The sequence below is a fragment of the Melanostigma gelatinosum genome (genome assembly GCF_949748355.1).
Source record: "Melanostigma gelatinosum genome assembly, chromosome: 15".
Lineage (NCBI taxonomy): Eukaryota > Metazoa > Chordata > Actinopteri > Perciformes > Zoarcidae > Melanostigma > Melanostigma gelatinosum.
The window spans coordinates 11110085-11130279 of NC_136648.1; the positions used below are offsets into that span (position 1 = coordinate 11110085).

General features: G+C 41.9%; 4 protein-coding genes across 6 annotated transcripts; 1 reads left to right on the forward strand and 3 right to left on the reverse strand.

Moving 5' to 3' along the window:
• Window positions 1–1381: 1381 nt before the first annotated feature.
• Window positions 1382–5594, reverse strand: uck2b (uridine-cytidine kinase 2b). The gene is made up of 7 exons (XM_079284432.1): window positions 5460–5594; window positions 3555–3714; window positions 2814–2910; window positions 2481–2623; window positions 2273–2370; window positions 1981–2029; window positions 1382–1870 (listed from the first exon to the last, which is right to left on the reverse strand). Exons 1-7 carry the CDS (start codon window positions 5565–5567, stop codon window positions 1734–1736), a joined length of 792 nt encoding a protein of 263 aa, XP_079140558.1. The 5' UTR covers window positions 5568–5594; the 3' UTR covers window positions 1382–1733.
• Window positions 5595–5871: 277 nt separating this feature from the next.
• On the forward strand, window positions 5872–11250 carry aldh9a1b (aldehyde dehydrogenase 9 family, member A1b). Of its 2 annotated transcripts, none has more exons than XM_079284434.1 (12): window positions 5872–6007; window positions 6239–6463; window positions 7265–7410; window positions 7725–7854; window positions 7979–8113; window positions 8812–9008; window positions 9186–9326; window positions 9417–9605; window positions 9687–9774; window positions 9959–10100; window positions 10266–10378; window positions 10575–11250. In XM_079284434.1, exons 2-12 carry the CDS (start codon window positions 6283–6285, stop codon window positions 10667–10669), a joined length of 1557 nt encoding a protein of 518 aa, XP_079140560.1. In that variant the 5' UTR covers window positions 5872–6007; window positions 6239–6282; the 3' UTR covers window positions 10670–11250. The 2 variants fall into 2 exon arrangements, with proteins under 2 accessions (XP_079140560.1, XP_079140561.1); XM_079284435.1 differs by having other exon boundaries at window positions 5884–6003.
• Window positions 11251–11381: 131 nt separating this feature from the next.
• On the reverse strand, window positions 11382–13779 carry zte38 (zebrafish testis-expressed 38; the record flags this gene model as incomplete). The annotated part of the gene is made up of 12 exons (XM_079285860.1): window positions 11382–11426; window positions 11572–11612; window positions 11691–11739; window positions 11852–12084; window positions 12169–12317; window positions 12397–12464; window positions 12552–12578; window positions 12670–12690; window positions 12791–12827; window positions 12987–13050; window positions 13373–13517; window positions 13729–13779. 12 exons carry the CDS (start codon window positions 13777–13779, stop codon window positions 11382–11384), a joined length of 930 nt encoding a protein of 309 aa, XP_079141986.1.
• A 1174-nt stretch (window positions 13780–14953) lies between these two features.
• On the reverse strand, window positions 14954–18500 carry prdx1 (peroxiredoxin 1). 2 transcript variants are annotated; one of them, XM_079284776.1, is made up of 6 exons: window positions 18455–18500; window positions 17247–17363; window positions 16889–17042; window positions 16671–16793; window positions 16349–16479; window positions 14954–15408 (listed from the first exon to the last, which is right to left on the reverse strand). In XM_079284776.1, the coding sequence occupies exons 2-6, from the start codon at window positions 17350–17352 to the stop codon at window positions 15326–15328; spliced, it is 597 nt and encodes a 198-aa protein (XP_079140902.1). In that variant the 5' UTR covers window positions 17353–17363; window positions 18455–18500; the 3' UTR covers window positions 14954–15325. The 2 variants fall into 2 exon arrangements, with proteins under 2 accessions (XP_079140902.1, XP_079140903.1); XM_079284777.1 differs by having other exon boundaries at window positions 17247–17359; window positions 18455–18498.
• Between the last annotated feature and the right edge of the window lie 1695 nt (window positions 18501–20195).

Genomic DNA, 20195 nt, shown 5'->3' on the forward strand with positions numbered 1-20195 from the left:
GACTCCTCGTGAATTATGGCTTCTGGGGCGTAAGGGACGAGTTTTTATTTATTTTTGTAGAAATCGAGCAGCACAGCTTTGCTTTAGTGATAATGTAGCTGGGAATGAATTTGGGAACACGTGGATCGTGCCTACAATGTATATTAATATATTGGTAGTTTTAAACAGCATACATGGTATGTCTTCGCATGACACCTAAACCATCACACACATCTAAATCGTCACATTTCCGTTATCACTTTAAGGGAGCTTAAGTCCAGTCAATTGCACCCTCTGGTGGACACAATAAAACACTGAATGACCTACTTATTGGCTCCCCGTGCAACACTACTTCACAGTGAGAAGTATGTTCGCATAACCACTTAATGATACATTCACACGTGTATATTAGTCACATTAAAGCATGTTAACAAATAATCACACTCTTCAGACAAAGACACTCGGCTGCATCACTTTATTAACCATTAAGCAATTGCCTTATTGTAATAAGTCATTCCACAGCCAACAGTACAAATCTCCTGGTACAAATAATTCATTCATCTATACACAATAAATACAGCAAGTGGAATCCAAAATTGATTCGACAGTTTATTATACCTTTAAGTTAGAGAATGGAAACTGGCTTTTAGCGTGGATCCTTACTGTACATGTTAACCTGAGGCAACTTTGCAGAGGCATTGTGGTGGGTGGTGGTGGTTAATGGCCACACACCTGGGAAAACTAATATTGCTGTGGCATTGAACACCCTTTTCTGGCATTTGAAAATAGTTTTTCCAACCTGAGAGTATACACATCATAGCGTAATTGTATTTTGAAGGGCTCTCTCATGAATGCTAGTCTATCCATTGAAAATTAGGAATATTTAAGTAAATCACACATCCATATTTAAAGAACCATCTCATGGTTCTCATTAACAAAATAGTGCTTGTGTAAATTAGTTTTGATAGGGACGGTCATCAGCACTGTAATGAATTAGAAGGTGAGTGTATCCCCAAAGTGCAACAGTACCCACACTGGACTGGGTGACTAGTGGTCAGCTGAACCGCCCAGCCTTTGGCTTCATTGATCTGGATGTCACATGATTCTGCACCTGACAATCAGTACTGAAAAGTAATGTAGCGTGCCGCTGCTGCAGCAGTCATTGTACAGAGTCAGTGTGGTGGATACTTTGTAGTAAACAGAGTGAAACACAAGACGAGGGAACTTAAATACCAAGAAAAGCATTGGAAACACTCCCAAGATTGTCAGTACAAATACAGCGTGAAATCCCGGTTTCTTTAACTCATGTTATAATTTGCATCCTTCTCGTCTGGCACACAACCAAACATGTATCAGTCTCCCCTTAAGGATTCAAGTTTTATCAGCGATTGCAATAAAGAAAAAGGGTTCCCCTCTTTTATTCATTAGCGGCACAATTTACCACCAAGCAGCAGGGGATACATAAAAAAATTAAATAAAAAATGCAATTTGGGAGGAAAATGCATGGGGTCACTTTTAACCCATGGTCTCATCACAAGAACAACTCCTCTTTTAACCCGCTGAAGAAATAAAAATCCCAAGTTCCATAATTACAATGAAAGTACCCAATAACAAGAGTAGTCATAATGAAAGGCATTTCAAATCTTTTCGCATCTCTTTTTCCCCTCTCTTAAATACAAGAATGCCAACCGGCATTATTTACAGCGCAACCCCTCCACACCCCTCCCCGGCCTGTGAAGAGAGGTGTGACTAGGTCAATGAGGCCGGCTGCTGGACTCCGAGGTCCGCCGCTGACGTGGAATACTGTGGCCGTTCGTGCAGCCGTTGTGGCGCTTGCTTAGTCCGCCGTTCAGAATGTCTTGGATGTGCTGTACTATCAAGTTGATGGCCACTGCAGGAAATGAGGAAGATAGATGTTTACACAGAGCAACCCACCGATTTAGCATTGCACTCCTGTAACAATGTCAGACTCCTGGACAGATGAAGAAAAAGTGTCCATACCAAGGTTGTCTGCTCCTCGTGGAATAATCACATCTGCATACTTCTTTGTCTAGTAGAAATAAAGATACGGTCACAGTTACTGGCCAAAAAACATTTCTGATGATATACTTACACAATAGAGCCACAGATACTCTGTAGTTTAAAACTGCAGGTTCTTGATTCACAAGAGCAGACACATACATTAAAAAAAATATATATGTTCCAAGCTAAAACTGGCTGATGACGCTGGGCACCCCAGTGCATCAGTTGGACTCTCATGCACAGATGCTTGTGCAGTGGGAACATCACTTACTGGTAAACAGAACTCCTCGAAGGCTGGTTTCACAAAAGTGATGTACTGAGCCAGCACTTGCTCCAGCTCTCTCCCACGCTCACCAATGTCTCGAAGAACTGAAAGCACACAAAAACAATATAAGTACGGGCCGTTAAACACATCGACACAAGTTAAGGGGTGCAATGCTCTACGCCCTCTGTGCATTAACCAAACTCTCACAACACACCTCGGCGAGAGAGCCGTGTGTCTGGATCCGTGTCGACAAACAGCTTCATCTGGAACAGATCTCTGATTTCCTGCGAGTAGAACATGAGGATGCCCTCAAACAGGAGCACATCAGCCGGGTACACCGTAATAACCTCCTCTTTCCTGAAACACAGATTTCCTCCTCTTTGTCAGCAACTACATTCAGACACGTGGCACATAAATGTTCCAATTACACAATCAAGTTAATCGGAAACTGATTCAACACTACTATTAGTGGTAAACTATTCTGCTAGAATACAATATTGGGTGTTGACCAAACAGCAACTGTGAAGTGTTACAGATAGGTGCTCACCTGGAATGAGTGACAAAGTCATAAACTGGGATCTGGACCGTCTCACCCTGCAGGATTTGTTTGAGTGTTTGCTTTATCAGCTCACTGTCAAAGGCATCTGAGGAAAAGAAAAGGCAAACCGCTCAGTTGGGATCTTTGTGACATGTTGTGTAACTTAAACTAGTTAAACCAGCTTGGTGTGCGCCAATGCCCATGTGGGACCCCACACTGCATGTTTGGTAACCCAGGAATCCCTTTCCTGTAACAGGTGTTGGGTTCAGTCTCTGAGCCTTAGAGCAGCTGCCTCTGAGAAAGGCCTGCTGACTGTAGAGAGTTAAAACCAGCCGAGAAAGGAAGCAGGAGCTTCAGGGGGCAAAGTCAGACTCCAAAAATGGAGTTTATGCTTCTGCCAAGACGCAGTGATCGTCAACGTGGCAGCAATGCATGCTGCTGAACACAAGTCTGATTTAAATGTTTTATGTCATCTTGGTAAATTGCTTATTTGAACTTGCAAGTTATTGTAATCTAAATAGGTGTAGTCCTAAAGCAGCCTCAGCTGTTATTGCATCTCTTTTCATACAATATAAATTTGGGTTAAGTCAGGTAGGTAGAGAATTTCAAAACCACTAACCCACAGTGAAACTGCACTTGCAGAAGCTAGTTTCAAATTATTTGGTGCAAATTAAATCTGTGATATGAATGGCACACATGTGCCTACTGCAAACCAGCAGAGGAGATATATATCCCATACACTGTGCATACCTGGGTGATCAAAGTTGAAATGGCCCTTAAGTGCTTTTGCCTTCTGCTCTGCAGTCAGCACCTTGTAGAAGCTGTCCTGGCTGAGGATCACCACCTGCCGCTGGTGGTGGTCGATCTTGTTCTGGCCCAGCAGCTCCATGATCTTCTCACATACGGACGACTGCAGAAACAGACAAATAGAAAGAAAAAAAAAAGATTAACTTATACGAGTGTGTGGTTAAAAATCTGCAGAAACACCAGTATTTCTCACAACAGTCAACCCAAATAAGAGTAAAAAACGTGTTTCAATTTAGTCCAAATTGAATGGAATTAAGACTTGTTACACCCACAATCACATACAACCAGAAATAGGGTGTGTGAGGTCAACTAACACAATCATAGGTGAAATGCTTAGCGGCCCACCATGTTTGTCCCCACTGACCTTCCCAACCAAATGAATCTCAAACCCAGCGCTGACTGGGCATTCTCCTGTTAACCGAGCCTCTGTTGCCTTTGTGTAAATGAAATTGTAGTACAATGAATTGGGACCCCCCCCCCCCCCCCCTTAATAGCGGGTAGGTTGTGTCAACACACTCAAACGCAACAATTTCAGAGGAACAGACAAATCCACACTGACATTTACCAAGGCAATCTACAGCACAATGTTTTATGCTCAAACTCTAGATTGACAATCCATAAAGTGAGTCAATAAATAATCCATTGTTATTCATAAAGTGAAAAGAAAGCGTTTCAACAGTAAATCACTTCCACAAAGGCTAAAAGGTGGCACTTGATGGGGGTTTGTAGTCTATTATATGACAATATTAGTTTAGTACTGTAAATAGGGATTGATGGGTTAATTGATGCTTAGATTTAGCAAACGAGTGTCTAAACTTTTGTTTTCATTACTGATAGAAGAAAGAAATGCTTCTCTGTATTCAACCAGAACTGCCGACCCATCCTTAAAACCGAAGCGTCAGCAGTGAGGCAGAGAAACATAGTATCTGCATTGCTGCCACGTTGAGCTGAATCAAGATTCCACTTGAATCGTGGTTGTCACTGACAAGCTTCTATGTTCAAATAGTGCCTCAAGGTGCGGTCTTTGGTGACACGGAAAGGTCGCAAAATACACCGGTTCATAAACAAAGAAAACGACGTCATAGAAAATATCCACTTCCGTGAAACATGGGGGTGGGGGTGTGTCAGTGACGTGCACCGTCGCCTAAGTTACTGTAAAAGGCATATCACATTTAACTAGCGGGTGAAAACCAAATGTCTGTTAAAGCTTATTTCAGCTAATTACATATTACAGGAGACTTATAGAATGGTCATCAGTTTGTTTTTTAACGTTACCTAAACAGAACAAAGGACGTGTACGCAATGGCAAGACACAGCTTTAGAGCCTGTGTTGGTTAGGACTGCTACACCAACAACTAGGTTATGTTACCGTTATTTAACTTAACGTTAGCGGTTATACCAGGTAACACACTCTGGTGGCCTAGATTGCTCATTGTCTAGCTACCGTTAGCACAAACCGGTATAACTAGCTCCAATGTGATGGAATTTAGCCGGGCAGCTAACTTGGCTAAAGTAAGCTAACGGCGCTTTCCACGTAGTCTGACGGTAGTTGGTCCTGCTAACGTACGAAATGGAAAGAAAATAACGGAACAAAGGCGAAATTCAGTCATGTTAACGCACAACAGGCTATGTTAAACGCTGACCAAGTAAAGCCGGTACTAGCGGACGGTTAGACAGATGATAAGAGCTGTCAATCAAAACTCAAACGTTGAGCGCATGGGGGTTGAGTCGCTGTAGCCACGCGGTCAACTAACACCCGGCTGCCGAGAAACCTCCGCCGTGATTTAGCTCAAAATAAAACGGTAATTCGCAAAACAAACTGTCAAATTAGCTAGCTGGAGTGCCAACCTTGCCGCTAGCGGTACCTCCGGAGACACCGATGAGAAAAGGCTGTCGGATAATGTTGTTGGCGTTCTCGACACGGTCCTTTAGGTGGGTTTCGCTGTCCCCGGCCATGCTTGCAATGCGTTGTCAGAGCTGCTGTGCTGGAAGATAAATGAGGCGGAGCTCCTCCCACAACGCCAATGTTCATTTTATGACATCTTCGACAATTAATCTACATATTTTTTACATAAATGTATTTACATGTATTATTTTCAGCATAGGTTGACGTTAAAGTTTATATTCGATTAAATAAGTAATTTGTAGCTGTTACCTTTATATTTCTTTTTTTTTGTGATTGACAGGGAAAATAACCAACCGTCCGTTACGCCTTGATGGCTGCTCGACTCGAGCAACGGTCATATTTCACTTGCCCCGACTCCTGGTTGCTCAACAGCAAAATCATGTCGCGGACCGAACATTAGCGTTTATGAACAGTTATTTACGGTGAAGTTAGAGTTATAACTTATAAGTTATAACCTTAAAAGACGCACCAGTTGGGAAGACGCTTGTACGTAAGTTTTTGCAGAGTAAAGACAAATGTGCAACATAACAAATGACAAAGCGAGGAAAAAGAAGTCTGCACGTTAACAGTGTTATACACTTGTTGTCGCTAACTTTAAACTGTTAACCGAGTCGCGTGAAACTCCTTTTGACGTTTTCTAACGTTAATGTTGTCTGTTTTGTTTAGTTAAATGAAGGGACGGTGTTACATTACGTTTACCAGCAGCATGAATGTTTTCCAGTTAACGGCTAAACTTCAAGCAAAAGAGCCACTGTGAGTGACGTTATGCTCCAGAGGCTCGCTGCGTCCCTGCGGCTGCCCGCTGCTGCGGCTCCTCTCGCGGCGGCGGTACGATGTGTCTCCTCGGGGTCAGTGGACGTCAAGGTCCCGCTGAACTTCTGGGCTGGGAAGAGACAGACGAGCCCAGATACATGTAATAAGGAACATGTTTACGAACCTGCAACAGGTAAAGCCACACACATATTAACGCTGTTTCCGAACTGGACGTTGATCATTGCTGTGTGACATGTGAGCACAATATAATGTATTTTGTTATGTTACATTGACTTTTCTGATAGTCTATTTACATTATACATTTTCCATTTATGACATTTACTTCTTCAAGGAAAGTCAACTTTGCACACATGCTTTTTTATTTTCAGCAACACACTCCTTTACATGCTTATCCACATATCCAGTCACACATGGCCACAATCTTGTGCAAGCAGTTATGGCCCCTGACCAGCTTCAGTGGGCAATATGGTCGCTCCCTCGCTACTATAGCTTTTGTGGTACACTGCAGATTTTTCAGTCTTATCGATCTTAATGTCCGAAACACGGTTCTCTGCGCAGTATGCAGCTGAATCAGGTGCTTCTCAGCTCGTGGTCAGCAACCGTTCAAGGGAAAGCCTTTAATTGTGCAAACAGACATTTCAACACGACTGTGTCTTCATCAGAGTCAATATGATGGTTTTGATTTTTAGGCTCTTTGTGGCTTGGTTCCTAGTTTTAATGCAGACTCCATTTGAGCTAGTACACAACTTGTGTGCAGCCCAGTCTTCAGACAAAGGTATGCTTCTTATCTTATCACTCATCCCGGAAAAGAGAGTGTCGATGTCATGCTGCATTTAGTATTTTACAGGCTTCGACTTAACTTCCATCTTTATTAAAGGATGACTTTGAACCAGTAAAAGCTAAATGAACAAGCATGTTTTATACTTAACCTGTGTACCTCACTGTTGTCACCATCACGTGTGTCACTGTGCAGGGCGAGTCTTGTGCCATTTGGAGCCGTGTGGTGCTGTGGAGGTAGATCAGGCTGTGAAGGCTGCCGAGTCGGCGTTTGGCCATTGGAGCAAATTGTCTGGGATGGAGAGGGCGAAGATCATGATAGAAGCTGCCCGTATCATTGAGGTGTTTTTCTGTTTGGTTCATTTGCTACCCCTGGTTTCCAAAATCATTCAGTGTGTCTGTAATTTGATGGCGGTCCTCCCAAAATTAGCATAACAAAGATCTAAAGAGTGGGAATCACTATCCATTGTGTATATTTAATGTAAAAAAAAAAAAAAAATACCAGAGACATTTTAATTTTTATTGTCTCAGCATTTGAAGAGATCATCACCTCAGCAACACTTGTAGTATAAATAACTCAGCTGAACTAAACATTCATGAAAGATCTTGTCGAACACAAACAAACGGTATTACACTTACTCCTCTCTCATGTTCAGAGCAGGAGAGAGGAGATAGCTGAAATGGAGGTGGTCAACAATGGGAAGTCCATCACAGAGGCCCGTCTGGATGTGGACTCTGCCAGACTGTGTATAGAGTACTATGCAGCGCTGGCTAGCACCCTAGCAGGTTGGTACATATGCAATATATTATTTACATTTACACTGTCTGCACTTTCTTTTAACTAAAAGCTTAAAAATGTCACCTTTTTATACCTGTTTTTACAAAATACTTTTGCCTTCTTTTTGTCCAGGCCAGCATGTCCAGTTGGCTGGAGGATCCTTTGCCTACACCCGCAGGGAGCCTCTGGGAGTGTGTGTCGGCATCGGTGCTTGGAATTATCCTTTCCAGATCGCTTCCTGGAAATCAGCTCCAGCCCTGGCCTGTGGTAAAGGACACTACTAAAGTTACTAAAGACATAAATAATAACATAGAGTACACCTAAATGGTTTCTCCTGTCAGGGAGGTTATGTTTTTTATTTATTTAGCAGAATGTCTCAAAAATTACCTAGATTCAGTGACATTTCTTAAGAATTTAGGAAAAGGTTTTGGATAACACCACAATGTCCACATGTTAAAGCATTCATTGAACTCTTCAACAGTAAGTCTTTACAGTAGGAAAAGGCTTCACGGTTTTGGGATATTGGATGAATCGGTTTGTTTTTTGTTTTTCTTTGTCATTTTTCTTTAGTTGGTCTCCAAATTATTTTAGGTTTGAATTATTAGGCTTATAAACTGCTACAACTCACCCACTTAAACTTTGCAATTGCAGCCAAGTTTAAACGCACATTTACTCTTAGCAATCCTGAACAATGTAAAGGATTTTCACCTGTAGATGGCACTACGGCAACATAATGTGTTTTAATGGTCACATCCCAGTAGTCATAAGTCTGTTTCTTTGCACACATTGCATCATTTTCTGATGTAATAAGCCCTAACATTCCAAATTGAAGTATTATCCTAAAACCACAGCGGATGTATGTGCCTTATTGTGTTACTTGACATCAGTCTGATCTCTGAGTGCTTTCTCGTTGATTCGATAAGTCAAACAATGGGTCTTACTCTGTTGTCTGTCGTCTAAAATAGGCAACTCCATGGTGTTCAAGCCGTCCCCAGTGACGCCTGTGACAGCGGTCATGCTGGCAGAGATCTATGCCGCGGCCGGAGCTCCAGAGGGGCTGCTGAACGTGGTGCAGGGCGGCCAGGAGACCGGCAGCTTACTCTGCCACCACCCAGACGTCGCCAAGGTGTCCTTCACCGGGAGTGTGGCCACGGGCAAGAAGGTCGGTGCTATTTACACGGTAGAATTTAAAAATCGACACACCGGGTCAACTGTGACTGGTTTTATTAGTGCAGTGTATTAAATAGTAAACACAACTGATTAATTCCCTAGATTTAGGATTTGTAGATCCTAAATGTGAGCAGAACAATCAATGGTTATTCTTCCATGTGACCCACAGATTATGGAGATGGCCTCCAAGGGGGTGAAGCCGGTGACTCTGGAGCTTGGGGGGAAATCTCCTCTGCTCATCTTTCAGGACAGCGATCTGGAAAACGCTGTGAGGGGAGCTCTGATGGCCAACTTCCTGTCTCAAGGCCAGGTAGATGTTGTATATTTTTATATGCTGACACAACATGTGACCCATCTACAAATTAAAAGCATATTCTATTTGATTTAAATGTAACAACAGGTCTGCAGCAATGGTACAAGGGTCTTTGTCCAGAAGGATATTCTGCCTGAGTTTGTGGAGGAGGTGGTGAAGAGGACACGGGCCATCCAGATAGGAGACCCACTACTGGAGAGCACACGAATGGGAGCGCTGGTCAACCGGCCACATCTGGAAAAAGTCCTCTCCTTTGTTGATCAGGCAAAGAAAGAGGTAAGACTCGTCCTAATAATTCATTTTGCTTCTTGTGCAGCAACTTTAATTTGACCTTTTTGTAACTTGTTCTGTTTGGAGGGAGCTACAGTGCTGTGCGGAGGTGAAGCTTTTGTACCATCAGATCCCAAACTCAGAGGTGGATACTACATGACTCCATGTGTATTGGGTAAGACCTCCATAAATACAGTGCATTCATCTTTACTCTTTGGTACAGTGCTGCAACCTATTTGACCTCTTTTCTAACTCTGGCTGCAACATCACAAACATTTAAGGGGATTCGTCTTGACTTGAATACAGTCTGGATGGGTGACTTTGTGTGTGTTTGTCCTTTTCTTTTGTTCCTCGTTCAGGCGACTGCACAGATGAGATGAGCTGTGTGAAGGAGGAGATCTTCGGTCCCGTCATGTCTGTGTTGTCCTTTGAGACAGAAGAGGAGGTGCTGCTGCGAGCCAATGACACCACCATGGGTCTGGCTGCAGGAGTTTTCACCAGGTGAGGGCGACCGCACTAGTAAATGAGACTTTTGAACCATGATTGTCTTGAAACTTAAAGAATCTAGATTTAAGTTGAAGGCAGCAAAATGACCAACAGTTTCAGTGAAATATAACAATTGATAGGTGTGTAAATATTATTAAAATGAACACACAACTTCTGTAGGGACGTGAGGCGAGCCCATCGTGTTGTGGAACACCTCAAGGCTGGTTCCTGTTTCATCAACAACTACAACATCACTCCAGTGGAGGTTCCCTTTGGAGGCTTCAAAATGTCAGGTACAGACGGACCAGAAGCCAGACGCCACTGGCCTGTTATCTATTTTTGTTAAAATCATTTCAGTCTGCTTGAAGCACTATAGAGGTGTTATTTGTGATATGTTTCTTATACATCACCATCACAAAACATCAGTAGCTAATCTGATCATTGTTTGGAGTACTTCCTTTTATTCCTTGTAATCTCCACATTCACCAGGCATAGGGCGCGAGAACGGCCAGGTGACGGTGGAATACTACTCCCAGCTGAAGACGGTGTTTGTGGAGATGGGAGATGTGGACAGCCTCTTCTAGGACACGCTCAACGAGAGGAACATGTGACAGTGACCCAGAGACTGAAACCGACGGTCTGGACCAGGACAACACTTCAGGGAAAGAGCTCAAAGTGATGAGGAACACGCCTGAATCAGAGGAGCGCAAGTCTGTACTGAAAAGACGCTATAATGTGAAATTAATGTAATACTGAAGCAACTAGCTGTGTAGAATAACAGGAATCTTAAAACACATTTGAATCAAAGTTATCATGTGTGAAATGGATCAAATGAAGATCGTTGCTGAACCGTGATTGATTTCAGCTCTACTGTGACACTGTGATCATTTGCACTGTATGTTTTCTCACTTGATATATTTTGTCGCCCATGTGCAAAATAACAGTTTTACAGAGTTGTACTTCACAACAGAGAAGGGTTTACAAGTCGAGCTGTATTTCTTGATCAATATAATTTTATAAACACAAAAAAATGGAGCCCCTTGAATGCTGTATTGATTTAATTAATCAAGATTGTTCAGTTCATTTATGCTTTTTGTACAATGTTGTTTAAATTAGAACTAGACAGTAACATCCTGCCTGGTGGGAAAAATAATGACGTAAGGAACCCGTCTTGACACATTTTCATGTCAAATATATTGTAACATAACATAAAACTGTGTTAACGTTTCAATAAAATGAAGAAATAATTCATGTTTGTGTTCGCATTACTGTCGGAGCTTTTGTTTTGTGTAATGTCTAAATCCTTTTCTTCCTTGACAGATTTCTGACAGCTGCCTTTCTCTACGATAGACAAAAAGAAACAATCACCTGTCAAGTTTGCATTGTGTCATATATCGTATTCTCTAAAAATGATCATAATAATTGAAATATAGTGATCCGTATGAGAGGTTTCCACTGTGTAATCGTGTCTCTAGTACAACTATACCTTTGCGAGGGGTCTTTTAGGCTTCTTGAACTGTGCAGACTCTGTTAGAAGGAAAAGTTAACAGTGTAAACCTTTTGATGTATTTTCACAGTTTTGTAACAGTAGCAGCACAGACGTACCATCTTCAGAAGGTACATCCTCTTCGTCGTATGTATCCTTACGAGGATCCTGTAACCAGACAATTATAATGAACTTACAAGTAACCAGCTACAAAAATAACCTTGGTACATGGGAGAACTGACTAAGACTGATCAGGAATGAGCTAGATCTTTGCACCCACCGTGACCGTTTCCCTCTCTTGAGGATTGCTCTGAGAAACCTGCTCGGTCTCCTTCAGATGGTTCCCTTCTTGAAGCTTCTCCAGCCGGCCTTGTTCCGCTGACACGCGCACTCTCAAGGTGTGAAATGCCGTCTGCACCTCGCCCACCTTGAAGTGCACCGCCATGCCTTCGAACCAGAGGCTGTCACATTCGCCCTCCTTGAAGCCCGGTGGTTGGTAGTCAGCTGGGGTGACTTTGAAAGGAGAGCAGGAGGAGACGTTCAGTGTGCGACACAAGAAATGACGCTAGAGTCTTAAGAGACATTCACGCATCTTACCGTCGTCATAATAGTAGAGCTTCATGGTGAGGTACACGTCGTTGGGGAGGACATTCAGGTTCTGCATGAGCAGGAAGAGCTTCCTGATGAGCAGCACCGAGGCTCTCTTGGTGTCCTCCAGCGTCACCTGGATCTTCACATTGTTGTTCCTGTGGTTTCACAGAGTCATCATCACATATGGAGGCTTCATCCAACACATCTATGCAAACATAGAAACTCTATCCAAACCTGAGGATGTCCATCTCTGGTCCCTTCTCAGTGTATTTGAATTTGAACTGGTAGGACTCAATGATGCACTGCAAAGGGAGAAATGTGGAATCACAGAATAGTGTTTCTATTCAAAATCTTAAAATCGTTTTTCAGTATTTCCGGGGCCAACTTACATTTGGTTCATCTGGATTGGTGTAGACCTAGATTGCAAAAACATGTACAGAGTCACTGCTCTGTTTTGTAAGCAATGTGTTAACTATAAATGTTGCTGTAGCAACTTAATTTACTTACCCCGATGAATACAATCTGGAGCTGTTAAGAGGACAACATTGAACAAGAGTAAAAGAAGAAGTAGCAGTATGGATCAAAAGATGAAACATTACAAATTAAAAGTGTTCACGGATGCACTTACAAACTGCTTCTCCAACGCATCAAAGCAGCCCATCATCCTGGAACATAAGAGATTAAACAGGATGAAGACATCAGTTAGGAAAGGAAATGTCCTTCAGCCACCTAGTGCTGCTCATCACTGCCCACTTCCTACTCCTGGTGCTCAGCGAGACCAAATCACTGCTGTGGAAGCATTTGAGCAGGAATATTATAGTTACCATTTAACAACTTTGCTGGCACCAGCGGTGCTGCAGTCCTCACGCAAAACTTTGATGCACAAATCTGGTGAAATGGCAAAAAAATAAAAAGGTTTTGAAAAACCATGTATTAGTTACTGATAATTAATAAGCAACGTTTACCACCATCACCCTGTCAAGTTCTACTACTTTTGCTAGAGGTCTAAACTGTTATTTTTCCAGATTTCTAGGTTTCCAATAATGCTGAAATTACTATGTAGAAAAACACAGTTAAAAACTAATGAAATGTGTAAAAACGAGTTCTGATATTGCATTAAGTTTATTCTTATGACCATGCATGAATGTTCCCTATTTATCCTAAACTATATTTATGGTATTTATTGTCATGTGTGGTCATCTGTAGTCACCTTCCAGATATCTGGATCTGTAGGCATCCTCTGGAAAAATCCCCCTGAGGTAGGTGATGGAGGAGACCGCCACAGCCATCATCCTCTTCACGAAGACGAGGGACTCTTGCTGTGTTTTCAAGTCCTTCAGGAACAACCCGGTCCACTTTAAAACAGATAAATAAAGACGTTGAGAAACGGGAGAAAACATCTTGACCAAATTGGACTTGAAAACCACACGATGGCGCAGTTGTCCACGTCAAGTGTCCCCCAGAGACTTGATAATCATGATAAACATGGATTTATAAAACGCAGAAACGAATTAAATCAACTCATAAACATGTTGTCGTTTGCGTGTATGTGTTGTGTGGTCAAACCTCGGCTGTTTCCTCTTTAGTCTTCCTGATGCACATCTTCCCAGCGGCCATGTTCTCCTCCTCTGGAGCTGAGGGATCTCGAAAGCTAACGGTTAATTAACCAAATAAGACGACAGTCTACACCAGCATCAAGCTAACACACAACTAAACTATAACGTTAGTAATGGCACCTTTCCTCACTTAAATATTGTAATATGTTGCTCTATGCTGTCTTGAAACGCCTACCTCAAGTCTAAACAGGTTTAAGTTAAGTTCAGGTTAAAGTTACTCAAACGGTATAATTACTCAAACATTAGACAGCGTAGTTGGTCTTTCCCGCCAAAGGTATCGCCGTCTCTCTACATAAATTACGTACATCAGAAAATAACGGCTGTTTCTGCACTTAATCCACTTCCATGGATTAACATTAACATCTAATTTATTCATTTAAGTTAAATACTTTAAGAGTTAATTCACTACTAGGTACTTCTCAGTTAGCAGCAACAACACAGGTGTAATGAATGATATTAATGGTGGCCCTGTTTGATTTAAGGGTGCCAGTCAACATTGCACAATACAGGGCCCTGAACACAGTCATGATTTATGATTATTCATTTTCACCCTATAGAAAGGAAAAACTTCTGCTGTGAAGTTTTATAATAAAGCCCATCTCTCAGGTAAAGTTAAAATGTGGGGTGGCTCTATGTTGAGGTCACTGAACTACATATATTCAAAAAAGTCAAAGTTAAGGGTTGTTCTGTTCCAACAGGGGAATTAAAACAGTAGAGTTGAGGAGATGTCAATCAAACCTGTTGAGTCGACGCTCATATGAGATAGTAATGAGAGGACTAATCAGCCAAATGACGTGAAAACACCTGTGTGTGGCAGTGTTCAGGGGCATTTTGCAAACAAGTACCGGTAAGCATCTGGTAACCTGTGAGGGAAAGCTAATGTATTTTAAACTTCACACATTACTCAGTGTCGCAATGTTTTACATGGACATAATTCAGCACAAGCCTCAAGCTTATTTAGGATACTTAAGACTGGAGTTTATCTTCCACCTTTATTTGTTTCACTATGTGTTGTAATTGTTCACTGAGGCAATAGTTGTGATAAATATAAAATAATCATAGTACCACAATGCTGTGCTATTTTGAAAGTACACAAAAAATACTGGTAACACCATCAAAAACATCCTAACATTCCCTTTGTGATGTTTGAAGTAAATATGTTCCTTTAGGACAGTTATTAACTTCTTTATTCGGACAAAATGTGTTCACTGTAAAAAATAAAAAAGAAAGAAGCGCAACATAATTTAGAGATGTGCTTGTGGCTTCATTTGTATGTTAACAACAGTAAGGAATGACATGAAAGACCAGACATTTAGCTCAGCCTGACAGTAACAATAGCATACATTACCACAACATAATTACACAATGATATACTTTGGTCATAAGTGCAATATTCACTCTACAGACAACTGAACACACACAAACACACAGCAGGTTGACAACAGAAACAGTCTCCCAACTCCTCCTCCACAGGCACAGCGGCTGGTTCTCTGGAAATGTAATCTCTAAATGAAATCTCCTCCAGCAGGCTGCAGACTCTGGGCTGGTTACTGCTTGGAGAAGAAGTCTTTGCTCTTCTGGACATCAGGTTTGATGGTGTCACTTCCTGGTTTCCAGCCAGCTGGGCAGACTGAAAAGATAAGCCTGTAATGAGTCCTGGCCCGGTAGACGAAACAAAGACGTCTGCCAATGTGACGCACATATAACATCTAGTGCCTTTGGTTTGAAGCAGGGAAATGCATCAAATGTTTGGTCTCATAATGCAATGTATTGAGTTCCTTTCAACATTAATGTCTCAGTTTACATGAATATTAACACTGATAAGAATATTAAATGATGAATTTGCCCTGTCTGACATGTATGTCGCAAAAACAATTAGAAAATGAAACTTTGGATCCAAAATAATATAATGACAACTTAACAAAGGTTAAGTTATCATTACCATATTTGGGTCATGAAGAGCGAGGTGGGAGTAATTATATCACATTTCAAAAACCTTACAGCAACAGAAGTGTTTAATAAAATAATGTTATTTGCTAAAGGACACAAAAGAAATACGTCACATACTTTAAAGGGCCAGTGTGTGGCATTACGTGGGATTTATGAGTAGAAATGTAATATAAAAGTCATAACTATGTTTTCATTAGCGTAGAATGAGTCCTTTACATCTACATGGAGAGCGGGTCCTCTGCACGGAGTCCACCGTGTACAGTAGCCCAGAATGGACAAACCGAACACTGGCTCTAGAGAGGGTGTGTCCACGCTGTTACGTTACCTGAAGGCCACCGTAGTGCATGCTTGTGACACTACTGTAACTTGAGCTGAAGAGAGCAAAACCGTGGTACAACCAACCGCCGTCTGAATTACGTTGCACCTGAAGTAGTGTCATTACGGTAAGGATGGCCTCTGAGCGAGGCGAATGGCGTCTCCACAGTTTTGCACTCGGCAGCTCGTGTTAACGGGAGAGGTGAGCGGAGGCCGGAGGGGTATTCAGTTGGTTGCAATCTGTCGCCAGGAAGCCCTACACACTGTCCCTTTAAGGTCTGCAGTACGTTACAGCGGTAACTTACCTTCTCCGTATTTGTCAGTGAACTGAAAGGCTTGGACCAAACGCATGGTCTCTTCAACAGAGCGTCCAACTGGGAGGTCGTTGATGGTGATCTGTCTCAGGACGCCCTTGTCGTCAATGATGAACAGACCCCTGAAGTAGAGAGAAAGAGCCGTTCACGAGAGTCTGCAAAGACCTGATAAGTGAACGCAGGAAAGTTCATGTTGTCCCAGAAATATCTTTAGGCGTGTGCATTTCATGATATGTAAAGAAAAGTGTGCCATCTCCCTCCAGCTGGTTTTAATGTTTCTAATCTTTATGAAACTCTACATTGTTAAACCCACCTGTAGGCAATGCCCTCATCCTCCTTCAGGACACCGTAGTCTGTGGAGATGGTGCGCCGTGTGTCAGCCACCATGGGGATCTTCATGGCACCCAGACCGCCCTGCTTTCGTGGTGTGTTGACCCTTTGAGCGCATAAACCCCAAAAAAGGACAAAAGTGAGACGTTTGCCAGAGTGAATCCACACAATCAACGTGTAAAAGGTAAAGCTTGTAACTACCATGCCAAATGGGAGAAGTGGGAGTCGACAGAGGCGGCGATGACCTCACAGCCGATCTTCTTGAAGTCGTCGGAAGCGTCGCTGAAAGCGATGATCTCAGTTGGACAAACAAAGGTGAAGTCCAGCGGATAGAAGAAAAAGACGACATATTTCCCTGCACCAAAGGAAAAGAAAACAGAAGCATCTATTGCGTTTGTAATGTCACAATGGACCTGCGGTAATTACAGGCTCAGTCATTCTGGTCTTCAGTAGTGTAAATGAAGGTCTATTAGATACATTGAAAGCCGCAGTGAATTATAGTCCAGAAGACAGCGTTATCAAAGCGTGTCCTTCACAGGAGACACAGGTTGAAGTGTACCTCTGTAGTCGGAAAGCTTCAGGTCCTGGAACTGTCCGTCTGGCATCACCGCCTTCGCTGTGAAGTCTGGAGCCAGATTTCCAATTTGTGCTTTGCCTGCAGCCATCTTCAGTCTAACTGGACAACAGGAAACAGGTCGATGTGTTACGCAATCTCTTCTCATAGTCACAGCTGTGCATCGGTTCTTTTGTGTGTACAATCACGGATAAACCGAGACCTTTCCTCATTTACAAGACAAAAAAACGGTTTGTCTCCTTTATATAGAATTTTTTCTGTCTCTTATGAAAAGCACTATGAGCTTGAGGGCTGCAACTAATTATGAATTCCCAAAACAACTCATCTGCTGATTATTATCTGGATTAATAAAGTAATTGATTGTAAATAATGAAAGTGAAAAATGCAGATATCTGTTTTCCAGAGCCCACGGTGACAGTTTAAAACCTAAGCAGATTCATTTCGCTGTGAAGTAACATAGAAAAACATCAAATCATCACATTTGAGAAGCTGGTGCCAGAAAATGTTTATACCAGTCGCAAAACAAAATTTGATCAATAAACTTGTCAAATAGTTGGTAATCAATGAATCGTCAATTGTCTTGTCAAAAGTATTTTGATAATGGATTGACTTAAAGGAGATTGTTCAAGCAACAACACCAAACATTCCCTTGTATAGTTTCTCTATTATGAATTTCTTTAAGTTTTTGTCTGTTGGTCTGAACAAAATGTCTGTTGTCATTAAGGTGAAGCAAGAAAAGTGATCGATATTAAGCACCAAGCATTTAAACTGACAACAACCGAAACCTATGAACCATTTTCACTTCTTCTCTTTTTTAAATTAACAGGTGTTTCCGCATCTACAACAATGCGGTTTCATCAACAGCAGCACGAAACATTTCTCCTGAGATTTGAGTTCTATCTCCGGACCATCCACTCCGCCATCAACCGTAACGTAGTCATTTCTGTCAGTGGAAACTTCCAGTCAACAAAAACAAAACAACAAATTATCATTTTCTCGCACTCTCAAATCGCTACTTTTAAAACCGCGTCGGTTTTTCAGAATGAACAAGAAAATGCATTCGTAAAAAACCCACTTGTTGAACTGTAAATCCTGCAGCTAACGCGACGAAACTAAAGCAAAAAAACCGATAGAAAACAAACTAGCAAAATATCATAATAAAAACATAATAAAATGCATTGTATAACACATACCCCAGTTCTTCTCACGCCACACCAACAGACACAAGAGAGTGCGAGGACTGGCAGACTCGAGTGAGGGAATATATAGAAGGCTCACTTCTCGCGATACTTCTGTCAGAACGTGACTACAGGCGCCTTCAGTCGGTCCAGAGATCCAGTCTCAACCAACTTCCCACTACACATCATGACTTTGCACTCTTCCTTCTGACTTTTCTGGGGAAATGTTGTGCTCTTGTGAAACCCGATGAAATCAAAGAGGAGGAGACCGACAGAAGGAGTGGCCCACAGGAAACATTCTCCACGCTTCATTTTCAAAGTCTCACACTTATTTATAATAATCCCTGTGGGACACCTGACCTCCATATACTTCCTCCATCTTCAGTAATCAGGGCAACCTGAATTAGTTCTACAGCCGGTTGTGATGCAGAACACTGAATCTATTGATCTAAAATAAAACACAGCTGGTTTTTAATGACTTGGAGTTCCCTGATTCAAGTTGACATGCAGCCTTCCAGGATGCAGAGCCAGTCAGTTGTCATCATGATTAGACATTAAACAACACCTTTACATTGCTCTCTGTTGCAGAGAGTGTGAGTGCCTTATCAATGATTAACTTTCCCGCTCAGGAAATAAAACCCTACCTCATAAAACCCACATGCTTTCATCTGGTCTGTGAACTGACCCTCAGACATATAACAAGACAAACGTGAGCTCACATTCTACATTGAAGTGTTTTTTTACATTATGATGGTGAATTGTTGTCACCAGAGAGCATTTCAGAGGAAACTGAGGGAACTAATTTCCATACTAAGGAGTTCCCCATAACAGATACAAACTACAACAAATTCAATGTACTTCAATTATATTAATGATAGACTGTGACGATTACACTTTAAAATATTGTTCATTATATATATATAAGACCGTTACATGTGTCAGTTTCCTCCATGTTTCCAGAATCGACTAAGCTCTTCTGTATTTACAGTGGCACGTGTGGGTGGTGCCCTGTTGCAACACCTTGTTATCCTGTTGGCTGCAGAAGACCTTTTTCATTTCCTCCTGGCCACTGTTATATTTACTCAATGACGAGGCTGAGGAACACCAACCTCTATGCATTGTCACACTGGGAGCAGTTTCTTACAAAGAGAGTATGTTATAAATAAGATATACATCATTTAGTAACACCTTATTATTTAAGTTACAAAAAAGTACTCTGCTATTGTTTAGTTTTGTGTGTCTGCTTGTTAATCTTTCACTAAATATTGATGCTAGTTCAACAACATACCGTAAGTAAGTGTTGAGAAATACTGTCCTGTTGAGTGATAAATCTCTACATACTGTATGTTTTTTCAGTGAAACTTGTGTTGTTTTGCATTAGTGCACCTGAGTCTATAACCTGGAGAGACAGAGGATGCTATCTGCTCAAACAGCCCCTCCTTTCCAGCCTCTTTTCTCCGCTGTCACCAAGCGATGTCTTTGCATGCTGTAGCCATGGGCACCGCATCAAGGGCCAGATAAGAGGGGGCCACACGATAACCTCCTGTTAGAAGCTCCATCGTGGGCTAATCATCAAACGCATCCTCGTGTTCAACAGCCGTTTCACAATATGCACATAATTAGTGCATCTACTCCACTGAAAGGATGTTTGAAAGGCACTGCTGTGTGGGGTTCATCAAAGTTGCATCGGTTATAAGCTCTAACACGCCCAACAGATGTAAGAAACAGATATCAAAGAGTATTGCAGTGTTTCAAT

What these genes read in the sequence shown, in the direction of transcription:
- uck2b (XM_079284432.1), bottom strand. Translation starts at nt 5,567, where the DNA reads ATGGCCGGGGACAGCGAAACCCACCTAAAGGACCGTGTCGAGAACGCC. An exon ending in GAGGTACCGCTAGCGGCAAG is followed by an intron (nt 3,715 to 5,459) that starts GTTGGCACTCCA and finishes CTGTTTCTGCAG; the next exon opens with TCGTCCGTATGTGAGAAGAT. An exon ending in TCGAGGAGTTCTGTTTACCA is followed by an intron (nt 2,030 to 2,272) that starts GTAAGTGATGTT and finishes TATTTCTACTAG; the next exon opens with ACAAAGAAGTATGCAGATGT.
- aldh9a1b (XM_079284434.1), top strand. Translation starts at nt 6,283, where the DNA reads ATGCTCCAGAGGCTCGCTGCGTCCCTGCGGCTGCCCGCTGCTGCGGCT. An exon ending in AGCTCCAGCCCTGGCCTGTG is followed by an intron (nt 8,114 to 8,811) that starts GTAAAGGACACT and finishes CGTCTAAAATAG; the next exon opens with GCAACTCCATGGTGTTCAAG. An exon ending in GTGTGGCCACGGGCAAGAAG is followed by an intron (nt 9,009 to 9,185) that starts GTCGGTGCTATT and finishes TGTGACCCACAG; the next exon opens with ATTATGGAGATGGCCTCCAA.
- prdx1 (XM_079284776.1), bottom strand. Translation starts at nt 17,352, where the DNA reads ATGGCTGCAGGCAAAGCACAAATTGGAAATCTGGCTCCAGACTTCACA. An exon ending in GAAGCTTTCCGACTACAGAG is followed by an intron (nt 17,043 to 17,246) that starts GTACACTTCAAC and finishes CCTTTGGTGCAG; the next exon opens with GGAAATATGTCGTCTTTTTC. An exon ending in GATGAGGGCATTGCCTACAG is followed by an intron (nt 16,480 to 16,670) that starts GTGGGTTTAACA and finishes TCTCTACTTCAG; the next exon opens with GGGTCTGTTCATCATTGACG.